The sequence below is a fragment of the Cannabis sativa genome, chromosome 6, assembly GCF_029168945.1.
Source record: "Cannabis sativa cultivar Pink pepper isolate KNU-18-1 chromosome 6, ASM2916894v1, whole genome shotgun sequence".
NCBI lineage: Eukaryota > Viridiplantae > Streptophyta > Magnoliopsida > Rosales > Cannabaceae > Cannabis > Cannabis sativa.
The window spans coordinates 15,053,907-15,066,301 of NC_083606.1; the positions used below are offsets into that span (position 1 = coordinate 15,053,907).

The following is a 12,395-nucleotide window of genomic DNA, read 5'->3' on the forward strand; positions in this document are numbered from 1 at the left end:
TTCGAGCGATTCTCAATAAGATATTTCATATTGAGGATAAGATGTGCCCTATGTGTGGGGTTGAGGAGGAATCCATGGAACATCTTTTTTTTTATCTTGTAACGTGGCTTTTCATTTATGGCGGTCCTCTCCGTGGGGGATCTTTCCCATCGTTGGCACTGGTTTTTGCATGTGGGACTGCGTGAAATTCATCTGGGGTTTAAAAACTAAGGCATTAATACTGATGAGGTGTTCCTCCACGCCTCAACTACTGTTGATACCATTGTTGGGTTTTGTGCCCTAAATAAAACCTATTTCAATATAATCAGATTTACTAATTAATAAAGATCAGAAATCACATTTTATGTTGCATGGTTCACATGATTTATTTCATGATTATATTTAATGTATAAATTCTATTAGGTCCAGAACATATGTATTTGTTCATGATTATAGTGTTGTCAGCACAGTGGAATATAATCATAATTATATGTTCAAAAACTTGATTCCCTGATGTGTCAATTCACTGGATTTAGACTGGCATGATATCAGCGATAGGTATTCTTACACCTGGATAAGTGTTATGTCCTTTCCAGGGCATTGGCAAAGTTTAGCAGTATCGGATGTATGGAGTATACATTAGAAGGGACCGATATTGAACTTTGATTAGATATGATAATTTTACCGCAATATCTATTCAATACAATATCACCTAGTTGATCCTAGATCAAATAATCTTAATCCTGACATGGTTAGGTTCGATCTCAAGAGTGTTATTCGTGTTCTTTGATTTGTTAGTTAAGCCTACTTTTTGGTCAGGGTGATACGTACATTTTGGGAACATGGTAGTACAATTGAGTGGGAGCGCTAAACATAGATATGGAATGTATAGCTTCTATAGGTATTTAGAAGTGAAACGATGATTTTCTTTAAGCTTGCTAAATAGAGATAAATGATTGAGATCTCATTTTAGTGATTATTTTATTTCACTAAAATATCATTTATAGGTGGCAAGTGTTTTAAGGATAAAATACATTAAAAGGGTGTAACGGTAATTTTATCCCTATGCTATGTAGATCATCTATAGAGGATCATTGATTAATGGGATTATAACAATGGATAATTAATAGCGTATCTATATCGTGGAACATATAGAGCGTTCTATATAACTGAGAGTGCAATTCCAAGTTCTATGCGTGGATGCAACAAGGAATTAATAAGTCAGTGAATTTACCTGGTAAGTTCTGGGACTGCTTATTGGAAGCTCGGTTATATAGGCCCATAGTCCCCATACTAGTTTAGATCATATTGCTTGTAAAACTCAGACAATTGATTTTAATTAATCAATTATAATTCTAAAATTAAACTATGTCTAGTTTATGAATTTTCACTATGTTATGGCTTGATTGTGAAGAAATAGTGTTTTGGGGTTTATTTGTTAATTAAGAGACTTTATGGAGTCTAATTAATAAATATTATAAATGACAATTTTATTTGATAATTATTTTAATTATTAAATAAATAGTTTTGGCATTTATAGGTTTGAATTTGGAAAATATGGTATTATTGAAAAGAAGAATAAGTAGTTGAAATAAAGTGGCAAAAATCTAACTAGAAAGAGGTCCACTATCTCGTACGGCCAAGGTTGAATTTTTGCCCAATATTTTATTCTTTTTTAATCCATATAATTCAACCCTAACCCTATTGAAGAATAGCATAAAAGGAAGGCTATGGTCTCATTATCCAACTAATGCCTCCAAAGCTAAAAACCTAGATGAGACCTCTTCTTTCTTCTTTCTTCTTCAATTCGAAACACTAAGCCTTTCTTCACACTAAATTATTTCAGCCATTAGTGATAGAGTGAGTGCCCACACACATCAAGTGGTATCTCAATCATAGTGTGGAAGACTGTGAAGAATCCAATCAACAAGAAGGAGAATCGGGCTCATGGAAGGAGAGAAAGAGATCCAGGTTCAGATCTTGATAATGCTCTGTTACAGAAAGGAATCAAGGGCTAGAGATCTGAACGGAATGAGTCATTATATTCCGCTGCAATCAATGTAAGGTTTCTCAAATTTTATATGTGTTTATTTCATTGTTTTAGAGAATTTATATTAGGATGTTAATGAAACATACTTGTTAGTAAATCTAAATCCTGGTAAAATAATTCCAACAACCATTTGGCGGGTCTGCAACGATAAGGTACACAATAATAGGCTGGATAATATATCTCAGTGCATTGGGTCTATTCGTACATCTCATGTAGATTATTGTGCTTCCATCTTTCACTCTCCTCCCTGGCAGTGGTGGATGCTTGGCGCCCTCCTCCTCAGGATTGGCTCAAGCTAAATTGTGATGTTAGAGTTGAATTGAAGAGCATGTGTATCGTTGTGGTAGCAAGGAACTATCTTGGTGAGGTGGTTTGGGTTAGAACGAAACTTTTAGAGTTTTTTGATGCTCTATCAGGAAAAGCAGCGGCTTGCTATTTAGCATTAGAAGTGGCGCAAGCAAAAAGCCACAAGTTTATTATTGTGGAGAGCAACTCTAGGATGGTTATCAACACTGTCATTAGAAAGGATTCCTATTGAATGCTTTTGAACTTTGTTTCTTTTTGTAATAGCACCTTTCCTTTTATTGACAGTTGCTCTTTATCTTATATTAATAGAACTTGTAATTTCGTATGGCAAAGTAAGTGTTTACCCACCAACAATATAGTTGTTTAGTTACAAACTAGTGAAAGTTACACGTGTCCTACACACGTGGAACAAAATATTCATGACCATATAAATATTGAGAAAAAAAATCATTTCTACAAAATATTACTACAAGATATTAATTTCTATTAGTATAAATACATATCAGATTCTACTGTTAATTATTTGCAAGGCAAAAATTATATTTCCTATTCAAAAATATATATAAATATAGAGAACTGTAAATGCAATTCAAATAAATAATTGTACAATGTATGTCCCGATTCATATTATATTTTTAGCACATAAATAATAATTATATGTTGTTTTTATAAATTCTAAATTGTAGAAATATAATTTTATTGCACTTATTTATACTTATTGTTATTAATACTTTTGCTAAATAAATTATATTTAAATCTTATTTCTTAAAATATATAAATTATTCAAATTTTAAAAAAAAAAATAATTATAAAATATTTTAAATAAGATTACAAATTATAAAAATAAATGTATTCTTTCTTCCGACCAACTCAACCATTCCAAAAGAGTATATGTAAAACTTGACTTTGACAATTGTCATAAAATTACAGCATGTACAAAACAATCTTGTTCAATAGCAAAGAACATTTTTAAGAATAATCATGCACCTGACTTATGTGCATTGAATCAATCATAAGAATTTGATGTGCGATCAACTGAGATAGTCTACCTTTAACTAACTACATATACTTCTTTACAAATTAGACTCCAAACAATAATTGATACATTATTTTTATTTTTACCTTGATTTCTCTTTTCTTTTTGAATAAGTAAATGACTAAAATAAAATAGTAAACAATTACAAATCTGTATTAAAAGCACATGCCTCACTATACATGTGATAGTGTAGTAGCAAGTGACCGGAAAATTTGTGAGCATTGAACACGAAGAAAATTATATGGTGGTGGTCAGCAACATGAAGTTGATAAAAACTTCTCCTTCATGCGGGAAATAAGTTTAAATTTTTCCTCTGCCTCAACCTGTTGGCGGATATCAGTTCTCGATGCTCGGTCTGGATGAAATTTTAACAGAGCTTTTTTGTAAGCTGAATGTACCTGATAATACCATATAAAACTATCAAACAAACAGACAAATATGAACATGTAACATGTATCTGTATAGTTTTGTGAGCGAAAATACTTCTACGATATACCTATGGGACTTGATTTTTTTTTTTTTTTTAACAAGGCTAGTGAGTGAATATTATATAAATAATATATTGAAAACTGAGTTCCATATCCCATCTAACCCAATATTAGAGAAACGGAAAATTATAACAATTAATTTACAGGTGTTTCTACGGGAAATTTGAATTCCAAATCTTGTGGGAGCAAACCACAGCACAGTCTGACAGTTTGAGCTACATTTCTAAGGTTAAACTATAAGCATTATATGGAGAAGACGCTATAGTGTATATAACTTACATCTTGTGGCATAGGACGTAAACCGCCCCTAACTTGGATTCCTAAGCCACGAAGCAAGGAAGCCATATCAACGCAGGTTATTTCCAATTTGTTGATCTCTGTCCTTATTTGGCACCGAAGTTGCTCCTTCAAATCAATATTTTCTTGATCCTAAATATATAATTCATTTGCCAAATCTAGATTAATATTTGCGTAGGAAAAAGAAAGGAGTACATTTAAAGAATGTAAACAGTTAAAAAAAAAAAAGATAATGTGAGAGTACATATGTTATCAATGTAAAAAAAAAAAAATACAAACCTTCTTTTGTGTCTCTCTAACTTCTTCAATGCGTTGCTTTTGCCTTCTTTCAATATCGAATTTAAGCATGCTTTCAGCTTTTTTTCTCTTGCGCAATCTATTGGCCTCCTCTGCCTGGAATCAAAAAAAAAAAAAAAGAATAGTACTTTTCAGCATAAAGCTACTAAAGTTATGCATATTTACCGAAGAGAAAAATAGCCAGACAGCCTTAAAATGAATATATATACAGCATATGCAAAATGGAAGCATACGTTTATAATGCTTAAATTTCATCGTAAAAATATAATGTAAGGGTTCGTTTAGTACGCCGTATTACACTGTATTGTATTATATAGTATTATATTGAATTGTATTTTATGCAATATTTTTATGTAAAACTATATGTGGTATTAACTTTTATGGACACCTAAGTATATAATATCTTAGTATAAATTAAAATTTAACATAGTATTATATAAAAATATAATATATAATACAATACAATACAATACCATTTAATACGACGTTCCAAACGAGCCCTAAAATACACATAGACCGTCGCACAATGTATGCCAAGAAGTATGACAATAACTGATATGATTTTAATACAGAACCATGTTATTTAAGAGAGGGGAGAAGAAACTGTTCCTTTAGAAAGTGTTTGATGCTGTGTTAAATTCAATAAATCCACAATCTACAATTTACTATGAAGGCTTGGAACAGAATTAAAAGAAATTGAAACACAACTATAAGGAGTCAATAAACAGCTCAAGAAACAAAACCTGAATTTTTATCGCTCGCTGCCTAGATGCCCACTCCTCCTCTATTGCTCGCTTGTACTCATCAGTTTCCTTGAGCTTTTCCCGTTCATTGATTATATCTCTGTCAGCAGATGGAATAGCAACACTACAAAGTTGACTTCTGCCATTTGGTTCCTTGGCTTCCATTGAGGAATCAACTTGGCTAATTTGCGCATGACTACTTGCATCTTTAAATAAAGATTGTCTAGAATCTGACTTGTCCTTCTCAGAAAGAGCTCCTGGACAATCAGATTGTTTATCACCCACATCTTGCTCAGACCTCCCAGAGGAAGATTTTTGGGGACATGGTTCTTCATACTGAAAACTAGAGACATAATCATTTTCATCACTATGGGGATCTTCCACAACAGTGCCTTCCACTGATTGGGATGTATTTTGGGGGCTTGGCTCTACATTCCAATAACCAGGGATATAAACATTTTCATCACTTTGGGGTTCTTCCACAGCTGTGCCTTCCGCAGGTTGAAATGTATTTTGTGGGCTAGGTCCTTCATCCCAAAAATAAGGCATACAAATATCTTCATCACTTTGGGGATCTTCTGCAACTGTGCCTCCCCCGGGCTGAAATGACCCTTGGGGACTTGGTCCGTCATTACCAAATACATTATTACTTTGACAATCAAAACTATCTCCTCCAGGCTGAAAATCAGCATTTTGATGGAAGCATTTTGTTTCCTGTCCAAACATAGGTTTCTGGTGAAAAACATTTTCTTGCTCAACTCTCTCATCCTCCTCCATGGGTACACTTTCTGCTTGCCGTTTGAAAGTCCTCTCCACATATCTAGCATTACTTGTAACATATTCCGACCGGATTTCTTTTCGAAAATTTTTATCGTTTGAACTAGAACAAACAGGTACATCTACATGTTCTCTCCCAAATGTTGTAGGAACCTCACCGTTTGAGCTAGAAGCACTACCTTGGCCCTGTAAACCGGAATTTCGATTTGGAACATGTTTTCTCTTAAGGGAAGCTCTTTCCCACTGTTCACGAACCTTTCCCAAGGAATCTTCCATTAACACACAATCAGAAAAATCACCATCAGTTGAAACATTCTCAAAGTCAGGGTCCAGACCATAACGGTTTCTGCCAGAAACTCGGGTATGATAGGTTTGTTTGCACTTTGAGGACTGGAACGCAGAGTTCATTTTAGGCATAACTTCACATTCGTCAGTATCAGACTGTGTATTCTTCTGCACAATTTTAGGCGCAGAGGATCTAGTACGGTAGGTTTGCTTGCACTTCGAGAACTGAAAGGTAGAGGTCTTCTCCGGGATAACTTGGCATTCATCAGCATCTGACTGTGTAGAGTTACTCATAGTCTTAAATGCAGTGTATCGACTTTGTGTTGAGCTGGCATCACTAACCAAATCCCCATCAACATCAACACTAATCCTAGGACCCACACCATTGTCCTCATCATCATCATCATCAAGGTTAATGATGTCTTGGAACAAAACTTTCCCATGTTTACTCTGCTGACTGGAACAATTAAATTTCTCTTGTGAAGACTTTGTAGCATCCCCTATAACAACATTATCATCATCGAGATCAATGAAAACAACATTACTAGTATCCCCTCTAACTTTCTTCCCAAAAGAAGATCTCCGAGGAGAATGCTCTCTAAACAATCCTTTCCCCTTCATTTAATTCTGCAATCACAAATACATAAAAGGAAAATAAGAGTGAGCTTCATAAATATCCCATCAACAATAAAACTTTAACCAATTTAATCTGAAATAACCTTTCAGCATTTTAAATACAATAAATGGCACTGTACCCTATTATGTCATCAAAATGTCCTACTTAGACACACTAAATCAGATCAAATAACTGATGGGGAAAAAAGGAAATTTTAGGAGCGACAATCACAACATTTTGGTTATCTTTCTCAGTAAAGTATGTTTAGTAATGTGTTAAAACACATCGAATGAAAACACTGAGCTTATACATAATTAAGGATAAACTTAAACTCCCTTAAAACACGCGCATAAAGAGACAAACAATCACAAATACACCTACACGCATCCATATACACATAAGAAAAATGTATCAGCCACAATAACCACATTATGCAACTTATATGCATTCCATACTTAAGTAAATGACCCCAAACCTCATATTTTTTGCCCTCTGAATATTATCAAAATTAATACAAGGATAAGGAATGTTATTAGGATCTTGAGCATTTCTTGAACAAAATTGTAAGAAATGCTCAACTCCCTCCTTATATTTCAGGAATAATCTATCCGTTGACATCTAATCTATATAAATTGTCATTATGACTAAAAAAGTAGAAAAGAAAAACAAACAAGTAAAAGCTATTTTCAGAAGTAAGTTCAATTACATAATCTAGAAGAAAATATATAAAAATTGACAAAGTTACCTTTGTTCCCTTTTTTAATATGACATAACCAAATTAGAATATGAACCACCTTCATGGAAATGAAACAAACAAAAATAATATAACACACACAAAATTATCATGGTTTAATTTTAAATAGTTAACGGACTACCCTTACATTAGTGACCTAATCATCTATCAAGATCAATTCAAATAGCATACAAGTTTTCTTCTTTATATTGCCACAGCACGATAAGATCTTACCTAGAAATGAGTTCCTAAGTCAAAATAATTTAGTAGAGTATACGACATAGCTTAGATATGTTATGTCACAGAAATTTACTTGAATTTGATTGAATATAACCTAGGCATCATAGCATATATATACCATTGTCTATATGTTAACTGAGTTTATTCCCAAAAGTCAAATGCTTAGACTTTAATTTTATAACATTAAGTTTTAAAATAAATATATGTGAATAAATAAATAAAATATCAAACAATCTATCACTCACATAATAAAGAACACAAGTCTACCGAGTAGTTTACTATTTAGGCATTCTAGGGCACTTAGCACTTGAGGTGAGCGATACCGCGCTATTCAAGAGTACCTTTACATCAATAAATAACTACAGCCAATACAAATCAAATAGTGAAGCAAATTTAACATTCTAGCTACCAAGAAAAATAGTAATACATGTCTAGTAGTGTGCTAAAATACATTTAATAATAAATGATAATTTTCTAATGATATTTGTAATCAAAGAATCCAATTTTCATTTGCTGATTGAAGTAAATTAGACAAATGCACAACATGGTAGATAAAATAAATACAAAGACAAAGAACTTTTGAAAACACTACAAAATTAAATGAAACTCTTGAACAAACCTCAAGGAATTGACTACCACAAATAATTAAGTTTTATAGATCACGTTTATCAGACATCTTTGTCTAAGAAGCCTTGAACCAATAAGCATGGTGATCAATAATCAAGTTTTTACAGATTAAACATTAGTATCCATATTGAAATTAAATACCAATTACAAAAAAAGCCTTACTCAGTGCCTAAGAAGCCTTGAACCAAATGTAATTACAATCTGAACCATTGACTGCAGCACTTCTTCTGCAAAACCTGAAAGATAACAGAGTTAAGGGATGACCAGGTATAAGATGTAAACTTAAATGTTAGAAAACTGATTAACATAATTCTGTCGATTATGTTTTAAAGTAAGAAAGGTATGAAAGATCAAAAAAAAAAAAAAAAGAACAATAAGAAACTAAGAAAAATACAACTCAACGACTGAGAGACCCAATATTCCGGAACCAATCCCAAATCCAATTACCTGTTAGTGAAGTAATGGTTAATCCCTCCAATGAGTGAAGCGCAGGTAATAGTGAACCCAGTTCGACTGCCAATGACCTATTCTCACAAACCCTACATCTAAACGGAATTCCTCGTCTTCTTCGATCAGTTGGTGACAGAATAAACCAATAATAGGCCGAGTTAGAAAGAACAAAAATGAGATTCAGAAGAACAAAGATTTATTTGGTTGGTTTAGGGCGAGAGAATGATTTGAGAGATTGTGTCGTTGTTTCTGAGAGAGAAATAAATAAATTGAAGTTAGGGTTTTTTATTTCAGGTCTGATAGGATTTTTAAGCTAAATGATCTTACGAGAGAAAAAGTCATGAGCTAGATGATTCTCTTAAAAATAAAATTATACATTGAGTTTTATTTGCACCATAATTTATAGATTTACTCATTTTATTATTTTTTTTTATATATATAAAATATACATATTTTTTTTACAAAAAAAATTATAATATATATCTATAATTTCTTTTAATTTTTTCATCCTTTTTAGATTTTCAAATTATAATAAAATATATTTTAAATATTAAAACAAAACATAAAATTAAAAAATTATATGCAATCTTCTTAAAAAAGATAAAAAGAAAATACATTAATTAGAAAAAAAAAATATGAAAAAAATATTAAAATTAATACAGAATAATATGATTTTAAAATATATATATAGAATAACTTTTCAAATTAATTTAAGTTTTTTTTTCTGGATGTACTTATAAAACAAAAATAAAATATATTTTAAATGTTAAAATAAAAAATAAAATATTATATAAAATATTTTTTGAACAATGAAATAAATTCAAAATTATATAAAATTTTCTTTTATTTATTTTTATTTACTTACAAAGTAACTATGTAAAACAATCCATAAATTGTTCTTAAAAAGAAAACCCTTAAATTTCAAATCCATTTTAACTTTAAAATACATTATGCATTCCTTATTCTCTTTTTCTTTAAAAAAAAAAAAAAAAAAAAAAAAAAAAAAAAAAAAACCCAATGGGTGAGTAGACTCTCAAGCATTAAGGGCCAGTTTGGTACAGCTGTGCTATGGGAAAAAGTAGTTGTAGCTGAGAAAAATCAGCTGTAGAAAAATTGTGGAAAAAAACTAAGCTGAGTGTTTGGTAAATTATAAATTTCAAAATACTGTGAATTCAATGAGTTATTAACATCTATTATAATGATAATGATAATGTTATAATATAGTTTATTATAATCACAAATATATAAAAACTTTTTTATATAATATTTTTATTTTTTATATATTTTTAATTCTTTTTTTTAAGTTTAAATTTATATGTATTTCATAAAAAAAAAAAATTATAATATTTTTATATTATATTTTATCAAATGTAAATAAAAAAATCAGAAACTCAAGTATATAAGAAAAATTCTAAGTTGATATAGTTTCTTAATATAAAAAAAAAAGTAAAATATAAAATATTTTTTAAAAAAAGGCTAATTAGGATAATTTTTTTCCCTGAACTTTCACATGTACTAAATCGTGCCCCCTAAACTTTTTTGACCATTAAAATTTTCCCCCGAACTATTGAGATTATTAAATTTAAGGACTTTTGTCTAATTTTAGTAAAAAAATTCTAACATAGATGAAAGTTCAAGGGGCTTGATTTAGTACATATTAAAGTTTGAGGGGTATGATTTGGTAGATATCAAAGTCTAGGGAGCATAGTTTAGTACATAAACAATCACTAAAACAGTAAAATTGAATGAAATTAGACAAAAGTCCTTAAATTTAACAATCTCAATAGTTCGGGGGAATTTTTAACGGCCAAAAAAGTTCAGGAGGCACAATTTACTACATGTCAAAGTTTAGGGAGAAAAATTACTAATTAGCCTTTAAAAAAATAAGAGATTTAACTATTGTTTATTTTATTACAATTAATTTATTTTATATTTTTTTTATTTTTCTAATATATAATAAATAAGTAAATATAGTTTTAGTACAAATAAATTTATTATATTTTTTTAATCAAAACAGTTTTTTTAAAAATTAGGTTAACACAGTTCTTAAAAAGGAAACCACAGTACATCATCGTAATGGGAGGATTGTGAAACAACTTGTCTGCTACAAACATGAAGCACATATTCTTGTCTCTGACACAGACAAGGATGATCCATTGACTTACAAAAAAGCAATGGATGACCTTGACTCAAACAAGTGGAACAATGCCATGGATTCAGAGATGGACTCCATGCGCGCCAACAAGGTCTAGGTATATGAAATTCCTCCTGAGGATATTACACCCATTAGGTGTAAGTGGATTTTTAAGAAGAAGAAAAAATATTGAAGGGAAGGTAGAGACCTTTTAAAGCTAGGCTTGTAGCCAAACGATACACACATCGAGAAGGCATCAACTATGATGATACCTTCTCTCCTGTGGCAATGCTTAAATCCATTCACATTCTTATTTTCATACTTGTTGCATATAACTATGAGATATGCAAAATGGATGTCAAGATCGCTTTCCTAAATGGAAATCTTGATGAAACTATATATATGGAACAACCAGAAGGGTATGTGTTACCAAGGAATGATCGAAAGGTGTGCAAGTTGGTTTAATCCATTTATGGATTGAAGCAAGCCTCTAGATCATGGAATATCACCTTTAATAAAACTATTAAAGAATATAACTTCGAACAAAATGAAGAAGAAGCTTGTGTATACAAATACATTAAGGGTAATGTAGTGGTATTCCTAATTCTTTATGTTGATGATATTCTACTTATTGAGAATAATGTAGAAAGATTATCAAATGTAAAGAAGTGGTTAGCTGATAAAGTCCAAATGATGAATTTAGGAGAAGCAAGCTATGTTCTCGGGATCAAAATCTATAGAGATAAAAAGAGGAGAACATTAGCACTTTCTCAAGCAACTTATATAGATAAGGTGCTAGAAAGATTCTTAATGGGGAATTTCAAGAAATGACAGTTACGTCTAGACATGGAATTACTCTATGCAAGGATCAATGTCCAAAAACTCCTCAAGAGGAAGAGGAATGAGAAAGTACCCTTATGCATCAGTAGTTGGGAGCTTATTATATGCAATGTTGTGTACAAGGCCTAACATATGCTACATTGTAGGGATTGTTAGTCGTTATCAATCTAATCTAGGTTTGGAACACTAGATTGCAGTAAAGCACATTCTCAAGTATCTTCGGAGAATGAGAGATCTCATGCTTGTATATTCTAGTTGAGAGTTAAATCCTACTAGATATACTTATTCTAATTTTCAATCAGACAAAGATAGTCAAAAGTCGACATTTGGTTCAATATTTACTATTGGTGGAGGAGTTGTAGTCTGGAGAAGCATTAAGAAAACTAGTATTGTAGATTCAACCATGGAAGCCGAATATATAGTGTGCTTGTGAAGCAGCTAAGGAAGCAGTTTGGTTGAAGAAATTCTACATAGCATTGGAAGTAGTTCTAGAAGTA

The 12,395-nt window shown here is 31.2% G+C and overlaps 1 protein-coding gene across 1 annotated transcript; it reads right to left on the reverse strand.

Moving 5' to 3' along the window:
• Positions 1-3,225: 3,225 nt before the first annotated feature.
• LOC115725036 (uncharacterized) lies at positions 3,226-9,298 on the reverse strand. Its single transcript, XM_030654448.2, has 6 exons — positions 8,922-9,298; positions 8,637-8,710; positions 5,197-6,885; positions 4,436-4,549; positions 4,139-4,288; positions 3,226-3,769 (listed from the first exon to the last, which is right to left on the reverse strand). Exons 3-6 carry the CDS (start codon positions 6,877-6,879, stop codon positions 3,623-3,625), a joined length of 2,094 nt encoding a protein of 697 aa, XP_030510308.1. The 5' UTR covers positions 6,880-6,885; positions 8,637-8,710; positions 8,922-9,298; the 3' UTR covers positions 3,226-3,622.
• Between the last annotated feature and the right edge of the window lie 3,097 nt (positions 9,299-12,395).